The sequence below is a fragment of the Pelobates fuscus genome, chromosome 3, assembly GCF_036172605.1.
Source record: "Pelobates fuscus isolate aPelFus1 chromosome 3, aPelFus1.pri, whole genome shotgun sequence".
Taxonomy (NCBI): Eukaryota; Metazoa; Chordata; class Amphibia; order Anura; family Pelobatidae; genus Pelobates; species Pelobates fuscus.
The window spans coordinates 68,435,020-68,458,769 of record NC_086319.1 but is presented as its reverse complement, the minus strand read 5'-3'; the positions used below and the strand labels follow the sequence as shown (position 1 = coordinate 68,458,769).

At 38.3% G+C, this 23,750-nt stretch overlaps 1 protein-coding gene and 1 long non-coding RNA gene across 2 annotated transcripts in view; one reads left to right on the top strand and one right to left on the bottom strand.

The window, feature by feature from the left end:
• The window catches only part of LOC134600788 (uncharacterized), a 329,656-nt gene that overhangs the window by 83,284 nt on the left and 222,622 nt on the right, over positions 1-23,750 (bottom strand). The gene's annotated exons all lie outside the window — the stretch shown is intronic.
• The window catches only part of NUAK1 (NUAK family kinase 1), a 66,240-nt gene that overhangs the window by 10,242 nt on the left and 32,248 nt on the right, over positions 1-23,750 (top strand). Inside the window, exon 2 of the mRNA XM_063447155.1 lies at positions 14,213-14,333. Within this exon, the coding sequence (XP_063303225.1) occupies positions 14,213-14,333 (121 nt within the window). The remainder of the gene's footprint in view (positions 1-14,212; positions 14,334-23,750) is intronic.

Genomic DNA, 23,750 nt, shown 5'->3' with positions numbered 1-23,750 from the left:
ATGGCCGACTGTGACAATAATGCACATGTGACGTTACAGTATGTTACAGTATGAGAATATGGAAGCAAGATCCACAGCTCTTATAGACAGTCACGCTTGCAAGCCTTCTATTTAGTTTATTATTGGGTTTTGGGGTGTAGGACAGGATGGCAGGAATGCAGGCACTATAACAACTTCAATAAGATGAAGTTGTAAAAGGGCCTACTGTGTCCCTAAAAAGAGTGATCATGAAGTTTGGCCATGTATAATGTGCTCTCTGTCTTAGCTTTTCATCCACGTATTAACTTTTCAATTTGACAACATATGGACATTAGAGAGTTATAAAGTCTGGTTTTCTACAGTGTCTCATAGTTCCAAATACATACTGAAAAGAACCATAGAAAATGTTCCATATATCATGCACCAGCGCTTTATTGTAACGATTCCCTTAATGCTGGGAGATTCCACCTCCCATCTGTCTCGCTTAGGTAAAGATTTAATTCTCTCCTACTGTCTAGATTAAAGCTGGATCAATAAGAACTCATAATCAGGTGAGGTAAGAAAGAAATTGGAATTTATTTACAGTGTAATTCTATCCAAGCAATTAAATACCAATGCATTGTTCTTAATACGTAAAAGTATGTGAGTTACAAAAGTGTTTTTGTTTTCAATCAAATTCTTCTTACAATGGGCTCTAAGATGTACACATACCTCTGGTTAGTGTTTATTAAATAGTCCAGCCAGGCATCCAAATATTTTTAGTGCTCAGTCTTTTTTTTGTGCCAGTGACATAGTTCAGGTTGGAACATGCCAATTAATTTGTTTGACCTTTGTGTAAGCAAAAAGCAATGAGTTACTGCATGTCGTACCTTTCACTGAAGGTTGTGATAGACAAATATGGACCTCCAAATGTTACCAGACTTTATAACCCATTAATCTCATTCGCAAATACAACAAGGTTTTGGATATGTATAGAATATGGCAGGTGAATATGCTGTTACCAAATTGTTGGTATAAATTATATAAATAATTTAATTAATCAGAATAGCACAAATGTAAAATCTAAACATCTAAGCCATGACTCCAAACTCTCTGTAGTTGTTCTGGTGATAATAGTGTCCCTTTAAAGGGCTACTCCAACCATAATATGCACTACAGTCCCTAGCTAATGGGACAAACCATTTTACAACTGGTTTTCCTCTTAACTGGGTGCTGGATCTTCTCTGTGGTCGGGTTTACGACATCTGACTTCGCCGGAGCTTGAAAAGCTGAATGCCTATCCTGACACTCATTCATTGCCTGACAACATCAGCCAATGAGAGCAAATTTTATTTACAGTATATGTAAACATGTTTCAGATTTTTCATTGTAAACCATTTAGTAGATATATGGTTATTTCTTTTGTTACACTTTTATGGACCACATTATATTTGTTTCCTTTGACTGTTGCAAAAAAAGCAAATGTTGAAGCAAAGATCAGATGGGTTTGGGTGGGAGCATCATTTTGCTGATATAATTACACAGGGGCTGTAGGGAAGGGCTGGCTATTTCTTGTCTATGCTTACTCATTGCTCTATCATCTACAGACCAGAAAAAACGATTGGGTCTTCCCCAGACTGTATTTCAGATCAGTCAACATTTATCATTGAGTTGACAAGTTTTTGTTTCTGCAGCAAAATCTTTCCTCTTCCTGTGGGCAAGTGCTGGTGCTTGCTGTATTTCTACGTAATAATTTTAAGGTTTCTTCCTTGTGGTGGTAGAAAAAAGTGTTCCCTAAAATCTTAGAAAATTATACTTTGCATAAACTAAAAAACCAAAGTGAAACAGAATAATAACAATGAAAGGGATACGGGGGTCACAATAATAACTCAAATTCAATGAAGCTGGTATGATTTCTAGAGGGTCATGGGTGCCATCTTACCATATGGGGTTAAACCGTTTTTCGCACAGGACTTCCAGACACCATAATAACTTAAAGGGACACTCCAGGCACCAAAACAACTTGAGTTGTTATGGTGCCAGGAGGCCCCTGGATGCACTCACACTTCAAGGGGTTAAAGCGTTCTCGAACAGTTTAACCCCTAAGTTGCCCCCAGGGCTGGTCTTAGCACCCTCCCTGGTGGTATCTGGCTTCAGAATTTTCACTTACAGGAAGTGCGGAGTGTCACCGGGCAGGGCTGCCACTAATAGTCCTAGAGCCGGGGGGGGGAACTGAGACCGGCGCTGGGAGCAACTTAGGGTTTAAACCGTTTGAGAACTGTTTAACCCATCGAGGTCAGAGTTTCTCCAGGGGCATCCTGGCCCCATAACAACTTCATTTAGAAGTTAACTTCAACTTAGTGAAGCTGTTTTGGTGCCTGGAGTGTCCCTTTAACTACTATGAAGTCGTGGTGCTCAGAGTGTTCTGTGATGTCTTCAATATGCCTAATACATCTGTTCCCTGATATTAACCTAACATTGGAAGAGTTTTTCTCCTTAGGTGCCCTAAAGAGTCATAATCTATGTCCTTGAGGTACCCAACTCTGCTTTGAATATCATATGCCCTGTATAATAACATCACTCAAGCAAAAAGCATTGGTTCTGGTAAAAAACGTTTAGGTGAATTCATTTTGACATAACATCTATCAACATTTTCTTTGGAAACAGTGAATGCCATGTTTTCTGTGCTTATGACTCAGAACATCAGGTTGTGTGAGATTGCTAATAATACAGCTCAATAAAGTATAAAGTATTCCCTATTTCATAATATTGGAAACATTTTTAGTATTTCCGTAATGCACAGTCTAAAGTGGATAAAGTGTTGCCGTGCAGATACATAAGATCTCATCCCACACAGATCTTGTAGTTTGCTTCTCAGCAGTTACGAAGTGATTAATCTAACTCCTAACACTTGCCAAGTGACAAGGCCTAGTGCTCGGCAGGAAACAATTAGAGACATATTTAGTCTTTCTTTTGCTTTAAAGCACTTCTAAAATATAATGCACATGTAAGTAGTCTAGTACTTTGATAAAAATGATAATAACATTTAAAAAAATAAAAAAACACTGGCGTTTTTTTTTCCTGAGGATTGCTATGACGACTTTTCAAACCAGTTTTTCTAAGTATCTTTTGTGAAGTAAACTTAATAAAAACTTAAATATGCTACTGATTGAGACCGTGTTTAATTGGTTTCCTAATTTTTTTCTCGATGAAAATATGCAGTCACGATGGTGCAAATCTAACACAAGACTGTCATGCAACATCTGTTTTAAGGAATAATCCACTCATAGCATCATAGTATTTGAACTGTACATGGGATACAAAATCTCGGTACTCTAGAGAGATGGGTAGGTGTGTCTTTCCATATATTGATCCAGTTTACTGGACACTTCCCAAAAATACACATAGAAAACCAGATGTTTGATACATGTGGAGTCCTTTATTTACCCTTTAACCATAGGCAGATATGGAGTTGAACCAAAGATTCAGGATATCTTATTACATTTATTGTTGCTCAAAACAACTGTCAATTCATTTATGTAGTACTTATAACTAAGACACAATAACATGGCATCTATTATATATTTAGAAACGTAAAACCAATCCTCACAAACTCACTGTAACCCACGCAGAACTAAAATTAAATATACTTAATCATCAATAAAACACAGTTACTTTGTGGCATTATATTTTTTAAAGGGGCCCGCTCGGCACTATAACGGCAGCTCTCCTGCCATTCTTATGGATCTCTGCCTAGCTCTCAAACCAAAAATTGGGGATCTACCAGTACCTGTAGCTCAGCGTCCTGCCTGCTTCTTTAGGGGAAAAAAATACGTTGAAAATACCAAAAACAACAGCTGGAGCACTGAGCTGTAGGAGCTGTCAGCCCCAATGTTTGTTACCTAATTTTAAAAAATAAATAAATCAAGCTGTGTGAGGAGCATGCTCAAAGCAATCTCTTTGCACCTTATCCTATACAATGAGGTTGTGGTTGTGGTTTACTAAATTTTTCACTTTAATAGAACATGGATTCTGTTATGTTCTTAAAAATATACCCCCAATCGATGGCTATATTTATTGGTGCCATGTTAAAAATAAATCGGCATAAATAAATCAATAGATTATTGTGCTGGTCATTTTATCTGGTAATGGATACGTTCTGAAAGTTATATCCCCCATTACAGAATAGTTATTATTAATATTATTATCAGCATTTATGTAGCGCTTTACAATATTCTAAAGGGGGGGATTTACCAATAAACGAGACAGTTACAATATGTTACAGGAATAATAGGTTGTTGAGAGCATATAATCTTACTGATTGCTATAGTGTGTGTGTATATACGCTTATATATCTTGTTTAGTGGGATGCCAGGTTTTTCATCGAGGGCTGCAACTAATCCCATGGTAGTAACAATTTGGCTCTTTCTTTTGTTCCAGAAAAGTTGGCAAACCTAATGGAATATGTATTTTGTCAACACTAATTGATATCATATACAGCAGCTCTCCATAATCAGTGCTAAGCTTTACTTAACTCCTCTGACACTGTTCAACTCATCACCTCAATGTCCACCCTAGAGAAACAACTACAATATCCAAATCTGAAACACTCACGCCTGTCAGTGCCTGATGACCTCAATCATCCTAGTTACCATCCCAGATGTGACCGAATTCCCATTCTTTAGCACAGGGATGCTTTAAAAACAGTTTTCATATATCTATTATTTGTGCATTTACAAACATTTATTGGATAGAAAAACAAAACATATTAACAAATAATACTCAAGGGACAGATGGAACAACACCCAAAAACACAAACACACATACATACGCACGCGATCACAAAATAAATTACTTTTTAATTTAAAGCTGTTTTCTCATAAGGGGTTTGGTGTATTGTGCCAATCAAAAACAAACAAACTATCATACGCAGCCTTTACCCTGTACAGTTTATTCTTCCTTAAAAATACAAGTAAAAAGTGCCAAGTTCTGTTCTTCTGTGTGTGTGTATATATATATATTTCTCCATGAAGAAAGGGCTTCTTGAAAGAAATTATTCGTCTTTATTACGAACAGACCGGTTACAGCAAATCGACGTTTCAGTTCATCAGGACTTTCATCAGGATTATCCAGTGCAGGATTGTGGATTATATATATATATATATTAAAAAAATTTTTTTTTTGAACACCTCCAACTGCAGTCAATCGTAATTTTAGCATATTGCAAGAGTTTATTATTGTAACAGTGTCCCTTTAATAACCCAGGACTGTGTCTTGTGATCAAGAGAGTTTATCCAGATGTCATAATGATTGTATCTCCTTACTAAAGTCTCCCTTAGGTGTTAATTTGTACAATATATATATACATATACCATGATCACTCAACAGGATAGGTGGCATGGGACACGCAAGCTTTACAATAGTGTTTCTGTATTCAAATCACTTAATAGATGCTCTTGCAATGCAATGATGTATTTAATAACTACATTACGAAGGTACTAAACGCTTCAGTGGCAGTTTATGAAATTTGTCAGTGTGTATCAACACCAAATAAAGTTAACACTGTAGCTATGGCAGAATAAGTGGAAAAAGGACAATATAAAGAGTCTAACATTCTTATGGAACTCTGCCTAGCGGTTATGTGCATAGAAACTCAGGAAGAGGACCGTTCCAGACTTAGCCTGGCAAACGTCCTTGTCATTCAATCTAGTTGGCTCGTACTTTACAGGGAACTAGCCAGTTTTGAGTTCCGTGGCTCAGCCATAAATGTAAGTGTTTTTTCCAGCTAATGCAGCAAGAAACGACACAGCTGATGAGTATTCCAGTTATCATTATGCTGCATTCCTCGGTCCTTAAAATCTAAATGAGTATATATTACCAAGAAGCAAAGAACAAAAAAGTACTTTTCTTATTATTATTATTTTATTATTTATATAGCGCCAGCAGGTTCCATAGCGCTGTGCAATTGGTGCGTCTTATGATAGAGTTACGTAGATGATGTATGTTAAGATATTGGGCTTTAACCCCCTTAAGGACCAAACTTCTGGAATAAAAGGGAATCATGACATGTCACACATGTCATGTGTCCTTAAGGGGTTAAACTTAACTTGTCATCCACAAATCATCTAAATGACCAATCAAGCTTCGGTTACACAGTTTCTAGCTGTTTGGCTTACACAATGTGTAGATTAAATTAGGTGACACCAAGTCACTTTAAAGGTATCCTCTTTCTACAATATTCATTAGCATGTAAATGTAAGTGTTCTAGTATCTCTGCATGCCTGTAAATCAGTAGAATGTTTACTCTTTTTCTCTGACATATTTTGATTCATTATATGCATAATGCTTAAAGGGAAACCATCACACCCCATAATTTTTAACATTATGTTTACTTAACCCTATATTTAATAGACATGTATTTGTGAGGTGTGAAAAATAAAATTTTATGTAGAAATTCCTCACCTTTTAATTCTCCGACTGGGCTACTCCATCTTAGATCTCTGTCTTTGTTATAAGATCTTTATAAGATCTGCTCTGTCATTCAACATAGAGGAAATATGTGGAGAAGAGGAGAAATGATACAATGTTTCCCCTCTGCATTTGTAATATTTGATTTCGTTTTGCCTTTTCCGAATTCGTTTGTAATGTCACTTTTAATACTTTAAAGCACTGCTTCATCTCAATGAAGTGGTTTGGGTGCAGCGTTCCTTTTGTTTTTAACATTATATTGTAAAACAGTAAGTTTTTTTTAGTAACTGCAATGTTTAAATTGCAGCTTTAAATCAACTTTAGTGGCTGTCTTTTTGACAGCCACTAGAGGTGCTTTTGCTGCACTAGGCAAGTAAATCCCACAGGGACTCATTTAATGTCCTGTAATTACAACAAGCGTTCAAATATTTGTGTTATCTGGAAGTATTAATGGGTTTATTAATGAAGAATTGTGGAGATATGGCAAGGGAACTGGTAGTTTTAGGCCGGAATAGCCATGATGGAAAATAGCTGATTTGGAGATGTTCTTCGGTTTAAAGTTTCTGGAACAAAATGTAAAATTCTCATTTCACTTTACAGTTTAGTAAATAGTGTAAAGTCTCTCTTACTACTGTGGTTATGCCTTTGAGATGCTTGTCACTCCATTCTATTAGTTAGAAGACAGCTCTGTACTGGATACAAAACACTTATGAATGTGTTTATAATGAGATATCGGTCAACGGTACTTTATTACATTTATAAGGTTCCAACATTATGAATTTTTGAAAGCTAACCGTTCTTGCTGGAGACATTAAGGATAAGGTACAATAACAAAAAATTAGTGTGACAGATAGAAACAGACAGATGTAGTCGTTTTTGAGAGCCATGACCCCAGTCTTTCATTGGAATAACATATTCCACAGTTTAATCTATGCTTTGACGGAACATGAAGTAAGTGACGACAAATTTAGGTGAGCAGGAACAAGAGGCGACAGGGGCTCTGCTCAAATTAGCTTATAGTATATAAAAAATGATCAAATCCTATTGTTTTATTTAAGTTGGAAGGTAAAAAAGAAGGTTAACATATCTGAATCCTGCATAGGGCCTTGCCATGCTTGGAATAGTTCTTTATATTGTGCTGATGCCCTGTGGTTGTAGAAATGCAATTAACTGCTATCCAGTCTACTATCAGCAGCTACACAGGTGCCATACAAGTACTTATACAGTCAGGGAAATAATTGGTTCCTCCTGTGACTTTTGAAGAAAGGGGGTAGTCACTGGATATAACAGTGAACTATTATTCCAGGTTCTTCTAAGTCATATCACATGGATAGCCATCATTGACTGTCAAGTGTGTTTTGCATTTTTTTTTTAACATGGTCCATGCTGCAAATAAAATGCTTGAGAAAATGCTGTATACTAATGTCAACAGATTATTTTGCTCTCTTTAAACATAAGATGGAATCGTACATTTTTGGCATATTCTTTCTCAGTAGGGGAGAAACATTTAACGCTCACTGGAAGACTGAATTCTGCCAATTGGAAATCCAATAGTCATTAAAATTACAGTTAAGCATTTTTATTTTTTTTTAGATCAAAAGATTTAACATGCATGCCTCTTTTTAATAATTGAAAATTTTTAACCTTGGTGAGTTTCATACGAGGTATTTTTGAATAAAGGTATTTATCAATCTCTAAAGTTTTGGCATAAGCACCATAACTACAACATCAATCTTTAGTTGCTATGGTGTCAGGAGTCCCCTGGTTCTGAATGTAGACTCACCTATAAATATATTGTATCCAGAATGTTGTAGATTCACATGCATACTTTAAAGCCAGATTGGAGACTCATACATACATACATGAAAGCCAGACTGGAGACTCACATACAGATATGTGGAAGCCAAAATACAGACTTATCTATGCACACAGCAAAGCCAGAATTTAGACTCACATACACAATGCATAGAAACCAGGAAGTAGACTCACATACCTTGTAGCCAGAATGTAAACTCGCATACATCAAAGCCAGAAGTAGACTCACATACTTTGAAGCCAGACTGGTGACTCATACACATACATGGAAGCCAGAATATAGAGTCATATACACATACATTGAAGCCATAATTTAGACTCACACATACATTGAAGTCATAATGTAGACCTGTAACTCGTTGTAATGTAGTTCACCTTTGAGAGAAGCTTTTATTTTATGTCATGTACCAGAAGTTTTGAAGTAAAACTTTGAAACTCTTACACCTGATTCATCTTTGTCGACTGAATGCTTTATGAGCTGTCAAGATGTAAAAAAAAAAGTCAAAACCTTGAAAACTGCTAAAAATAACTAATCAAGGAATACTTTTACATTTAGAAATCTGTTTAATATTTTAGCAGCTGGGGCACATGTAAGAAAATTACAGTCAAATGTTTAAATTCGTTAAGGTTTACAAAAGGAATCTCATTTTTTTTTTTTTAATTTTATTCTTTTTACTTAATGTGTTTAGTGAACATCTGGCCAGAGTTTGCATGTTCTGTGTATGAATAAAGGAAATCCCATCTTCAATTTAGCTGGTAATCTGCTTGGGATGTGGTCAGAAGTATGACAGTGTTTAAGGAATATGTTTTATGATGTACTGCCACAAAATGTTTGGGCTAAATTGGAGAGTCTTTTATTTCAATCTCTACTACACTGTCTCCCAATGTGGCCACAGTACAGCTCATTAAAACACTCGAGCATTTTAAATGCATATTTTGAAGTTAGCGCACACAAGGCAAACACACTTGCTTTATTTTAAAATATATAATTTTAAAACGCTGTGCCTTTGCCATTTGGGTCAAATTATATGACTAAAGAAAATAATTAGAAAGCGTATGACTCTATTGAGGTGAATTAAAAATATATGTATTTAAAAAACTATTTCCTTTTGCAATTAGGGGAATCGTGTATAAATAAATTAAGAAAATAATTAGCAAATATATGATTCTTTGAAAAATAATGGGAAAAGTGCACAAATGATTTATTGTAAGAAATGTATTTTTGTAAATTTTATTTCTGTGAAATTTTGTTATTTTTTTTATTTATGTCATGTAAAATTTTTTTCAAGGGGTAAAATGGTTTATGGTGTTGGAGAAATACATATAGGGTTACTCAGTAAAGAGGGAGTAAAATGTGAATTCAAGATGAATTATAAATTTAAAGTCAAAATAGCCAAACTGGAAAAATTCTCTGGGCCAAATATGCTTTCAGTTCGTCTGCTCTGGCCTTAAAATGTAAATTCTTCATTTTGAATTAACTTTGAATTCTCACTTTAATCAAGAGACTTTTAAAACTGTTTTAAAAGAACAGTATGTTTATAGCTACTTTTTTGCTCTGGTATGTTTTTAGTTTACACCTCTTTTGAATGTCCTTCCAAATAAAGTTCCAAGCTTTGTCTGACTTTTTCTTTTTCTTAAAACATGGGTCAATAAGTCAGACTCACAATGCACACAATGCATTATCAGATGTTGATGTAAAGGCACACAGATATTCCATTCCTGATAGCAATATACCCAGATAAGATTGGAATTGCTTCCCTTAGCAGCATGAAAGAGCTAAAGCAATGTAAACATAAGCATTATGTAAAGAACGTATGTTCAATGTTTGATGGAAGGTCCTGTGAGGTGGGGGCATGTAATCAGATTAAAGTAACACTCCAAACACCATAATCACTTTGGCACTCTGTAATTTTTATAGTGCCAGGAGTGCCCTAGCTCCTCCCCCATTGTAAAGAGTTATAACATTCTAAAACAGTTTGACTTCTCTCCTGGGATTTTTTACTAGGTGCAGCTCCATGCCTCCATTGCTTCCTATAGGGAGCTGGAACCTTCTAAGCAGGGGTAATTCAGGGCTAGTTCACTGGCTAAGTATGTCAGCCTATTGCTCTCAGCCAATTAGCAAAGCCCTGCACCACCAGGGTTAGCTCAGGTAGAGAGCTTCTGGATTTCCATGGGAAGTAGTGGAAGCAAGGAGCAGTGGTTATAGTGCTGGGGCGCAGTGATTATGGTGTTTGGAGTGTTCCTTTAAAACCCTTTAGGACCAATCGATCCGTTTCCAACTATGATACTATGACTATTCTGTGAAAGGACAGAGGGACAGCTAGTGCAGAATTAAGAACAGTGATGCCTAACTTCGGCAGAGATATTTTGTATATTACATTTCTCAGGCCAAGAGCATTGATTCTTGGTCCACGGGTCAGGAACCAAATTCTTGGGATCCAGAGTTTCAGAACAAAATAAGGTACCGTATCAGCTAGAGTCGAATTCAGTGCTATTAACACATGCAGCTCTTTAGTTAGAACTCCCCACTGTGCTGTACCGTGATTAAGTACAGCTAAATATATTGCCGTTTTTAAGCCAGCAGGGGATGACATAAAGGATTTGGAGAGAAGCATTTTAAGGCATATTATTTACCTAATTTGTGGCTGTAAATAAATTGAGTGATATATATTTTAAAATTGGAATTGTCTTTTTTTGCTCTGTGGCGCCAGTAGTTTGGAGTGCAATATTATATTAGATAAAAATGTCTATTGCCTGCGAGCAAACCTTTTAAAGGATGGTTATGGTAACAATTAATCAACATCTTAAGACACACAACTATTTCCAACATAGTAGTTAGTGGGAGATTAGGGCTGAAAATTATTGTGTGTGTGCGCTGTTAAAATTCCACTTAATGAACTGGGCTCTTTAAATGTCTTCCATTTGCCCAGAGCAGTAAAGAAAAATACAAAAATAAATAAATAAATAAACCGTGCCTCAGTAAACCTTGCATGACTTGTGCGCTCTTGCCCAGGTCTACATGTTGATGCAGCTGTTCATTTGGAATAGCACCATTTGTTTAGGAAAATACTCTTGCATTGACAGGAATAAACAAGGTAAAAATAAAAAAAAAGTATTGGGAACTCCAGGTTTATCCTGGCATTACCTCAATAGGCAGTGAGCAGACCAAACTGATCCCAGTATTTTAAAGCTACTTCGGTTATTTTGTTCACTTGCCAGTCACACCGTCTATATGAGTTCCTTCATGGATATTCAGCAGAATTCTCTCTCTCCTGTTACGTCATTGGAAATGACCTTTCCATCAAAGTTGAAACATACTTATTTGTGATTTGACTCTACTTTGACTAAATGTTCATACATGGAGTAATCATTTAAAGAGACACTACAGTCACCAAATCAACTTTAGCTTTATGAAGCAGTTTTGGTGTATAGATCATGCCTCTTAAGTCACTTTTGTTTCTGTTTATGCATCCCTAGCCACACGTTCTCTGGCTGTAATTGACACAGCCTGCATGGAGAAAAAAATGGTTTCATGTCTAAGCAGATGTTAACTTTCTGTAGAAGTTTTTATCTCCTGATTGGTGAATTGAACTTTAATCACATGTGAGGTGTTAACTTACAAAATAAGTTTCTTTTCATCTCCTGCTTAGTATTATCAGTGCAGGCGATACAAATTGTAAATTAAACACAATTTGCAATAATGGAAGTGTAAACATTAGATCTCTCCTTACAGGAAGTGTTTAGGAAGGCGGTTCACAACCCCCAACATTTCAAAAAGACAAAGAGGGACACTTTACTTTTAGTGGTGTGAGTGGGTGTGTGGTATGGTTGTTCTGAAAAACTTTCCTAATTTTACTAATTTCATTGCAACAAAAACAGAGACTGTAAGAACTGTGAGAACAGGCAAAATCGCAGAGATACTTCAATCGCTTGGCCTTTGGTAAATCCTAGCTCATGTCTCAAAAATGTTTTTGCTCACTTTTACAAAATGAACCTATACAATTTGCATATGAGGCTGATCCCGTCCTAAAGGGAAGTCCAAATCCAAAATGCTGGCACGTTCCCTCTGAAAAAGAAATACAGGAACCCTGTACATGCATTTCTGTATTCTTTGGGCCCCGTCAATGAAGTGTAGCTGATATCCCTTTAGGAACATGGAGCATGAGGTCAAAATCTGGATTATCCTTTTAATTTAGGGAGAGCCAAAGTAAATGCATTGCAAAAAAAAACAGAGAATAAGAGAACTGTGACAATGGGCAGAATAAACAAGATTCTATAGCTATGAAGAGCTCAAAAGTGACAGTGATGCTTTAATTCATTGTTTTACATATTATATTCTTTTACTTGTGAAGAACAATTATTTGCTATCGTATGTTAATTAATAGTATGTTAATTTGGCTGGATTTTGTGTTAAAATTACAATATGGATTGCCCTGTGCAAAGAATGCCTTACATGACTTATATATACACATATGGGCTATATTTTATCTTATGAGTTTATACCACTGTGAAATGGATTTTTTTTTACTTAACGTTTACATTTCTTTGTACTTCTGCCGATATTTGTCATTCGATCCAAAATTTCTTTGGGGTCTGCTAAATTCCCTTTTAATCTGGGAGATCCACAAGGAGCTTTTTACAGCTCTGTGACTTGCCAAAAGCTATATTCTTTATATATCGTAAACATTCAGCATCACAAGTTATTAAATCAAAGCTATATATCTTCTTTACGTGTACATCCAGATGTTTATATTGAAGCTGTATTCCTATGACATTTTATATTTACATTGTAGTAAAGCTGCTAGACCATGATATTAGAGAAGAATGTTAAACATTTGCTCGCACAAGTGAAAAATGTTTTAAACCTCATGTTATTCATTTAAAAACTAGATAAAAAAACGTTCTAGTACTAAACTCTGTATCCAATCTGTAGCCTAAAATATACTTGTATACACTTTGTATATATTTGGTGTACACTTTGTATATTCTTACCACACCAAATAACGCTTGCTGAGTACATTGCATGTTTTGTTATTTACTTCTTATCCAGCTTAGTTAATATTTTTCATGAGTGAGGTTTGATGATTTTATTTGTTCTAAGATAAATGCGCTTTAGTGTATAGTTTCAATTACCAGCCAGTGGTTTTAGCCTCCCAATTTTGTTTACTTATATGTTTTTGTGTGGACTAAAAATAAAATGTTGCATACCTCCCAAAATTTCAAATGGACAAAGAGGGACACTTTAGGACGTGACTAGGGGTGTGGCCAGGGCGTAGCTGTTCATAGACATTTTAGATGACTTAATAATGATTATTGTAATTATTATGTAATTTAGGAGAAGGACAATGTATCATGTTTACAAAAACTGATTTCTAAACACATTTATTGTATTTTAAAGACCCATCACTGTGCATATTATTGCTTCTGAGCCGTGTTATACACTCAAACACACAAACAATATAGGTCCTAGAAATGATGACATTAGGTATGAAAAGAAGGATAGAGGGATTTGGGCCCGAAATAGGGACTATCCCTCCCAAATAGGAATAGTGGTGAAATGTAGAAATCCACCATTTATCTTGGAAATTAGTGTCTCCTTTGCTACCTCCTTATCTTGGCCACCTATCCATCTTCATTATAAATGATGCCCTTTTCATCCATTGGACATAGTTAGTGGAAGAGGAGAATCTAAAACCTTTTTCCTCATTTGCATTTTGTGCCCTCGCTGTGCCTCTTCTAAATTGGATTGTGATTTTACTTGTTAAATACTTAATAAACATTCTAAAAGAAAAAAAAAAAGATTAACTCAAGTTATAGTTGCTGCTTTATTCAGTTATCCACAGAAGAGCTTGTTACATTTAGGTATACTCTAGCCAACGATCAACATCTGTGTTGATTTCTAAGCATCTCTAATTATTGGCTGACATCTACTGTGTTCCCAAAGTAACTCTCAATTTTTCAAATATTACAGGTTGCCATAAAGTCAATTCGCAAGGACAAAATAAGAGATGAGCAAGATATGGTTCACATCAGACGAGAGATCGAGATTATGTCGTCACTCAGCCACCCACATATTATAAGCATCTACGAAGGTAATTTTCTCCTCTCCCGATGTGTGGTCCATTATTTTATTGTATGTCCGATTCTTGGCCAGCGTACTATGTTTGTGTGGGATGTAACACTACACATTGTTAAGCTGAAAATATAAAGTTGTTTATTCTTATTATTTGCATCCAGACAGTTTTAGGCCTTCCAAACTTTTATTTCACACCAGAGACAGAAAGCACATGGAAATTCACTCATTATATACAATAACTATTTGCTTGCTTGTGTCTATACTTTGTGTGGATTGCAATTTAGGTAGTGTCCTGATCAGGGCCGGCGCTTCCATAAAGCCAATTAGGCAGTGGCCTAGAGCGCTCTCTTGGAGTGGGCGCCCGCACAGGCTATAATACTAATCTGAACCCCCATGAGAATATGCAGAGCGAGTGCCGCCTCCCCCTGTGACACAGCTGCCGGCAGCGCCCGCCCCTCACTGCTCCTGCCCTACTCCTGGTAGCTCGGCTGTGTAACAGGCTTTAAACACAGTATCTCTCTAACAAATGTAACTCCTACAAAACCTTGACCCTACCTCTACTGTATCTAACCCCACCTCTACCCATCTGAAACATTTTAACCCTGCCCCCAGCCTGCCTCTGCCCCCTCCTTCCAAGACCCTTTGTCCTTTGAAGAGGAGGGCAGAGCATCCCCATGTTTCTCCCCCTGTCCTGATCTGTGTTATATGTTGGGAATTCTTAAAGGACCACTATAGGGTCAGGTACACAAACATGTATTCTTGGCCCTATAGTATTAAAACCACCATTTAGGTGGCTTGCCCCACCGTAGCCCCCTTAAAAGGAATTTAAGGGGGCTACAGTGCTGGCCTTGCCCCAATCCGACTCCTTGCTGACATCATCAGAATTTTCAATTTTCCCATAGGGAAATTCAGCGTCTCCATGCAGAGCGAGCAGACGCTGAACGGGAGTGCTGCACACTGTGGAGCACTGCTCCAGGAAGCACCTCCAGTGGCCACCTGAGGAATGGCACAGGAGGTATCCCAAGGGGGCAATGTAAAAACTGAAAAGGCAGTGTTTGCATGAAAATGCCTGCAGGGAATGATTATACTCACTAGAACAACTACATTAAAGGACCACTCTAGTGCCAGGAAAACATACTCGTTTTCCTGGCACTAGAGTACCCTGAGGGTGCCCCCACCCTCAGGGACCCCCTCCCGCCGGGCTCTGGAGAGAGGAAGGGGTTAAACTTACCTCTTTTTCCAGCGCCGGGCGGGGAGCTTTCCTCCTCCTCTCCATCTTGATCGCGACGTCATCGGCTGAATGCGCATGCGCGGCAGGAGCCGCGCTCGCATTCAGCCGGTCGCATAGGAAAGCATTTACAATGCTTTCCTATGGACGCTTGCGTGCTCTCACTGTGATTTTCACAGTGAGAAGCACGCAAGCGCCTCTAGCGGCTGTCAATGAGACAGCCACTAGAGGATTTGGAGGCTGGATTAACCCTCATTATAAACATAGCAGTTTCTCTGAAACTGCTATGTTTATAAAAAAAAGGGTTAATCCTAGAGGTACCTGGCACCCAGACCACTTCATTAAGCTGAAGTCGTGTGGGTGCCTAGAGTGGTCCTTTAAGCTGTAGTTGTTCTGGTGACTATAGTGTCCATTTAAATACAGTAATTGGTTAATTATCCACTGATCTCCTCTCAGCTATTTTGCAATATCTGTTGGTTGGCTATCCAGCAGGTCGTCATAATATGTAAGATTTTTGGGGGGGAAATCAAACCTGAAAGACAGGTCATTCTCTTTTCACATTAATTATCTGGTGTCACGGTGGTGTATCAATTTCTGAAAGTAAATAAATATATCTCTAATGACATTCTAATGCGTGATTTATGATTCTTAATAGTGCCTCAGTTACAACCTCCACATATATGTTAATAATTTCAGCAATTAATTTATCACTATATACTTTGATAAAGGGAGGATCATTTACCAGCATGAGACCCATAACAGTCACATTAACTGTATTTCCTTGTATCCCACCAGCCTTTCTCCCTGCCCAGCTTATTTTATCACATTTTGCACTGTCAGCCTCTTTTGCCAAGACCTCAACATTTTGTCCAAATACAATTTTCTGTTCTTTGTCCCTTTCTACATCAAAACAGAATTTCCGGTAGTTCCTTTCTAACTGTACATACCATACCTACCTTCATTTACATGAGACACTGTGGTGTGGTATGCTTCTCAACCACAAGCTGCAAGGTAGGTTTGCCCCCCTTAACCATTTGAAAACTACCCCCCAGTGCAGCTTTTGTTTGTGAAGTATAAAATAATCTGAATAAGGCCTGGGAGAATAAAAGGGGTCTAAAAATCAAACAAGACAAATGGGCGTAACCCAAGGTATTATTTGTCTTTATTTCAAAAGATGTATTGTTTATTACATTGCATTTTTTTTTTTACTCATACCAGTTCCTATAATGCCCAGTGTGTGTGTGTAGTGTCAGTGTGTGTGTGTATAAAGGCACAAGTGTGCAACTGAGTATTCTTTACTGCCTACTATTCTCAAAGAAGTGCCTGAATTATAGACTTTAGGTCTACATGACTCATCATAATGTACAGCACCCAGTTATGGATAAAAAATATTATCAGGAGAAACCACTCTCAGTGTGATAAAATGTTTAATCTGATCGCCTGAAAATAGAAAATTCATATTGTAACCAGAAAAGGTTGCTTAAACCATCAGTTCTCCTGTATGCAGTTGTATTTCAGATTAATGTAACAATATGTCGCTGATATGCATGACTTGTTTTTGTGTGTGTAAGCTTACACAGCGCCATCAATTACGGAAAATGGCAATAACAATGGCTCAAGACGTCCTAGAGTAACTTAAACCTTCAGGTCAGTTAAACAGCCAAAAAATTAAATGACTGCACCAGATGGGAAGGTGAAAAAAATGAGGTGAATTACACAAATCCAGAGGGTTCCATATAGTTTACATGAGGATATCCCCTACCCATCGTGTTTAGCAGCTGCCAAAATGAGCTGGAAGTTTGATGTGTTGGAGATTAGATCAGAGCAGGCCAAGTTTGGAAAGACAAAAGAGCTGAGCTAGGAACCTATTCCAGCTGCTTCAGATCTCATCATGCTCAGCCGGCTTGGTCCCTAAGGGTACCTCTTCCTGGAAACAAAATCAAACACGGGAATAAATTCCAAAAATCAGACAGAAGAAGAATGTTTGAGTAGAAAAATATAATACTAAAATAAAAAGAAATGTTACAAAGTAATCAGCATAAAACAACTCTCTCGCAAAAGTGATGATTATAGTGCACACCCTAGTTAGAGGGTCATGTTGCCAAAATGAGCTGAGCCAAAAAAAAAAAAAATCTAAAACAATAAAGAAACCCACCTATTGGGAATTTCCCTTAACTCTAAAGGAAAACCAGAATCTGCTGAAATAGACTAGAAATATGTTCAGAAAAAAAATGTGAAATCAAATTATTAAATGTATTTAGTAAGAATATGTAATCTGTGAAAGCAAACTGGTAGAAAAAAAATTATTATTATTATTATTATTGCCATTTATATAGCGCCAACAGATTCCGTAGCGCTTTACAATATTATGAGAGGGGGGATTTAACTATAAATAGGACAATTTCAAGAAAACTTACAGGAACGATAGGTTGAAGAGGGCCCTGCTCAAACGAGCTTAAAGTCTATGTGGTAGCGCAAAGGTACTCAGTTGAGTTCAGTCAGTGAGGAGTTCTGCGAGAGTGCCCAAAAAGCACATCCAACTGTATTATTTTCCTGCGGAGTTCAATGTGAACCCCTGCAGCACCGTATAGGCAATGTGATAAAATAAATCAAAGGTGTATTACAGCACTGGATACAAATCCATCTGCAAAAGGTTATCTTACTGAAAAAAAAATGAAGGTAATTTCTCATTAACCCTTTGACCTTCTGGTATAGAGGTGATTAGCTTTAGAATGTGTCACCACTTACCTAAGTTAAGATCTCAGATTTTAAGGCTAAGTAGGTCCAAGTGGCTTGAGCAAGCTTTTACTAGCTTAATGGTACTTTTTTTTTTGGTAACCCAATCAAAGTGAGTTTATTTCCAGGAGCAACTGGATGAGGTAGACCCTAATTCTCCATCAAAAGAAATTCCATCCTCTCAGCAGGACAGAAGTTGGCTCTCTGTAGCATACAGCTGGGAGGAAAATACTGTTGATGTGACTTAAAACATCTTGAATTGTAGTGAACAGCTATAGCTGACCTTGCCAGAATCCTTCATTCTGAATTTCAGAGTATAAATCTAATCACTAAAGGAAAGTGCTTCTTTCACGAACATCCTCAGAGCAACATGTCAAATCTGGGATACCAGAGGGCCTTTAATTCTGAATATAGCATATAGTGTGTATAGTGCTTACATTTAAAACTGCTATACAATTTATTTTCAATCTACATTCGGTTTATTGTATATATATATATATATATATATATATATATATATATACATATTTTTGCATGCATAGTTCTATGATCAAAATTACTTTTTGCCCATGAACCTCAGCTTTAAATGAACTATACTTTTTACAGTATTAAAAAGACAATCTTCTCTCATCGTCATCTGAAGTCCCCAGGCGATGCCTTACCTTAAGGTGTTAAATTTGATTTCAACCTTTCAGCTAATTATTATGGATTTGAAGAGTGATAAAAATAGAATGTGGGTCCACTGCTGAATACTAGGGATTCACCGAAATTTTTGCTTCCAAAATTTTTGGCCGAAAATGGGCCTACCCAATTTCGGCCGAAAAAGGGTCAAATCTGCTGAAAATGTTATCAGTGAGATGGCCCTGGATAATGAAGGAAGCAGCAGACACAGAGCTGATAGCACGGTGCAGGCTGCCTCCTCCCTCCATGATGGTAACTCTGGGTTATCTAGCAGTGTGCCGGCCATCCTTCTTTGGTGACGCATTCCCATCGGTTTGGGCCAAGAACCCGCAGGTAACGTAGACCCTGCTGAAAACATGGTTCCGCAGGGAACTTGCCAAAAAACGATGCTTCTCCAGGGAGTCTAACACCGGCCCAGGAGAGACACAAGAGGTAAAGCGGAAGTCTCCACCGCTCCTGTACTCGGTGGGATCTATGACTCGTTCCTCCCCACCGAAGCAGCATGCTCATGAAAAGAGACCGGCCAAGATAACCACCAGCACCTAACACAGTGTTGGCGTTCAGCCTCTTTGGACGTGGGGGCCGTGTTCTGCAGTGAAACGCTTAACAGCGACAGTGGTGGGGTCATGACGTCAGTAGGAAGCGACCCTGCCAGAGAGGAGTGGAGATTTGTCAGGAACCTGTTTGAATTGGATTCATCGTTATTGGAGATTAAGTAGATAGAAAGCACTGGTAAACGCTGCTGAGATAGCTTAACATATTATCTATTCGGTTTCTGTTTATATAACGGCTTCAAACTCATAGCTGTTATAACGGCAATGTACTTAGTGTATAGTGTGGAGGCAAATTGTGCAATGGTACAGTAAGGAAGAGGCTTTGTGATTGCTGTAGTGTGGTTTACACTTTGTGATTGGAAGAGGCTTCGTGATTGCTGTAGTGTGTATCAGAGCTAGTCACTAAATACTGAATTGTGGTGAATATAAAATGGTTTTAAAATCATTTGGTGAAAAATGTCGTTTCCGGTTTCGGCCAAGGGCATCCTGAATTTTCGGTTTCGTCCCAGAATTTTCATTTCGGTGCATCCCTACGAATATCTGGATCTGTCCCATTTAATCTGTTATAGATCATTCTAATGCAGTTTACCCTTTCTAATTACAATCTCAGGCCTGCCAACAATCCCACTTTCAGTGAGACAGTCCCGATTTCGGGATCCTGTCCTGCTGTACTGATTTTGTTCCCTGGCGTCCCCATCCTGGGTCACCACGGAACTCTCCCCAGACAGTACAGCGCAAGGGCAGCATTAGACGCACTCAGTCATTCACAGGTGCCAAGAGCCTGCAGAGAGCGCTTCAGCAGACACCCTTGGTCCTCTAGGCTGTCAAGCTGGATGGTCGCCTCTTTCTTGAGCAAACGCGCCCAATTTTGAGCAGTGTTAGCATGCTAAGCAATATGCAAGTGCCATAATTTGTTAGCACTTTTTTCTGGAATCTCCTTAATCAGGACACCAGAAAACAAGCCTTGTGATGGCAGGGACAGACAGCAGAAATCAGGACTGTGCCACCAGACTTTGGACAGTTGGGGAGTATACATTGGACTATTGCAATACTATACCTTACAGTTAAGCGTTATGAGTCAGAATAACAGTATTTGATAGCTTGCAAATGTTATACCATAACTCAAAGATCAGATGATGTCACCTTTTAAATCTTTCGGTTTCACCTTTTTTTTAATAAACTAGGCAGTTTGTGAAAAAAAAGCCTTAAAGAATGTGAATAGAAGTCTTGATTTTCAGGTCATACCCTCTTTTTTTCAGTACTATATAGCTTTTAAGTTATAAAAAGCACTAGATTGGTTTTGCAAATTATGAGAGTCATAGTATATTCCCTCAGAGTATAGAAGAATGAGGTGACCCTACGCAGGGAATGAAATGAGATCGAAAACAACTAATGAAACGATAGGCAGGCTCTTAACTTAGAATAAAGATGAATAATTCTGGCATCATTTTACCTTTCAATTAGACCGTGTTTCTAATTAATTTCCTGTCTAGCTGAGCTGTGACGTCAAGTGGCACATCTCATTTTCTTTTCTTCTCTTTAATTTTTTTTCAAAACACAGCACCAGAACAGAATTCTTGTCATTACCAACAGCTCACAATGAGTTGAGAACAAAATGAACTTGCCTCCGCTGTTAAATTCCGCTGACCTTTGATTTCCTCAAATAATTATTTACACCTACGTAACTCTTCTGTTGGACAGCGCACAATTTCATGAAGTAGTTGGCCATTAAATGAAAACATATATCAAACTCTTTCTCCCACGATAATAGACTGAAAAAAAAGGAAGGCATGAAAATGCAGGTTGATAATACAGCTAGCACTTGTACCTGCTACATGTGTTATGAAGCGCTATACCAGGGGTAGGCAACTTTTCGCACTCCAAATGCTGTAGACTACATCTCCCTTGATGCTTTGCCATCATTATGGATGCAAGAGCATTATGGGGGATGTACGGTAATCCTCAATATTTGGAGCACTGTTATAACATAATAGATATCTCCAAACTCTGCATTATATAGATACGTTATTAAAGTGGTTTAATAGCTGTAAGTTCAGGTGTTGCATGTGACACCATAGGCTTGGTTACAATGAATTATCTGTTTATGAAAAACAAAAGTGTAGAGGAAAGTGCAAAAGAGAGTGTAGTATTAACACGTGCTGCTGTGTCACTCAACACAACACACAATCAAGTAAACATAAAAAGCAGTGCAGATGTACACTCACAGGGTAAAAAAATAATATTACCCACTCTGTAACATAAAATAGTTCTAAAAAAAGCATAAAATAGCAACTTATAGTCTAGTATGCCAGGGTACAACAAATACAGAAAAGGTAAGTTTTTACACTTACACAGTGGACTCAGACTTAAAGGCAGGAATAGAGATCTCCTCCGTAATACTTCACGGACTCCTCCGTTTGTATTGCCCCTTTAAAAGATACCACGTATTAGCAGCAGGTTTCCGAAATAATCCAACTTCATTAGCGATCACTAAAATACAGGTGTAATTGATAAAAGCGAATATGGGATAAAAAGACCTGTTTAGTAACAGTGTCCGCAGGCACGAACGCGTTTCTACCAGCAAAATCGTTTTTTTTTTTGTTTTTTTTAATTCTTTATTTAAGTCGTGCATGAGTATAACAAACATGTGTGCGTAACCACAACGGTTGTCGTACACAGAGCATAAAATAAAGGATTGTCAACATGTGGTAATAGAGGCTGGGCACATTTTTTTTGAGAGAGAGAAAGAAGATTAGTAACAGTATTCTGGTCTAGGCTAGCTTTGTCTTATTCATAGGTCAGATAAGTGTCCCATTAGCTTGCTCATAGGGAACTTTTGCGGCTATAATCCGTGCAATATTGCGCAAGGGTACAAACGTTTATGCATGCAAATTACAGAAATGCGTTTACTTTTCCCTGGTGGAGTAAGATAAACATAAAATAAAATAACGAGATATAAAGTGGTGAGATTCCAAGGCACTACTGGGGATAGACCTGTGATCTGATTCCTCAACCTGGATGGTATGAGTAACTCTATGGGTGTTACTGGCTTTTATTCGCCGTTGAGGCGCTACCAGTGATTTCTTGTATTTTCTTTATGTCTATCTCTTGTGTGAATTACGCCCGTTAATGACAGACTCGTGGGCTATGGAAGTACTAGGCTGTGGGCGGGCGGGGGGGAGGCAAAGTGGTCGGTAGACCTTCGTATTGAAAGGAGTGTGGCTAACATGCCAATAACTGTAGCAGCCTACTAACTTAACTGCAGCTGTAAAACATATAAACATACGTAACGGTAAAACAAAGTCCAGCATATCTCGGCTCAGGTAGTCACTGTTTCAATCCGGCCAGTCGTGGGACAGCGGGGAATGAAGGGTGTCACTCTGTCAGGGTTCCACCTGTGTGCCGGTTTGGATGTGGCTTGTGCCAGGGCGTTAGTCAGAGCGTCCTGAGGGAGTCCCAGTGTGGGGAGTAGCATTGCAGCTTCCTGGAGGTCTCGTACTTCGTATGTGGAATCTCCATGCAGTATCATCAATTTGCGGGTCTGGTGCCATTTATATTTTAGTCCATGGTTCTGTAGGAGCGTCGTGAGTGGTCTGAGCAGCCTTCTCCAGGCCAAGGTGCCCCCAGTGAGGTCTGCGTACATAGATAGTTCCATGGATTCAAATTTGTAGGGGGAATGATTTCTAGCTGCCGCCAGTACAGCAGGTTTGGCTGAGCTTTGCTGGAACCGGACAATCAGGTCCCGTGGTGCTGCCGCTGGGGCCGAGGCCGGCTTTGGAGCTCGAAAGAAGCCGTCGATGGTAAGTGCTTTCGCCTGCCGTTGTGACAGTAGAGCCATCAGCAAACGCCTCAGGAGGTGTGGTATTTCGGCCTGTGGGGTAGTCTCTGGTATGCCCCGTATTTTGATGTTGTTGGCTCGGCGTATATCCTCTAATGACGAGAAACGTTGTTCATGTTCGGTATTCTTTTTCTGTAAGCTTATAACCTCCTGTTGTAGAGAGGTAAGTTGGTCCGAGCAGACAGTGGAGGCAGTCTCTAATGCTCCCATGCGGCCTGTCAGGCCCTGTATGTCGTTGCGGAGTGAGGCTACATCCGCGTGGATGTTCCCTTGGAGGTCTGCGAGAAGCGCCTTCAGTACCTCTGTTGTTACCGGTGAGGTATCCGCCTTTTGGACGGTTAGATTAGGTCTCTGCAAGGGTGTGAAGTCTACTGCATCTTCCCCTGAGGAGAAGTC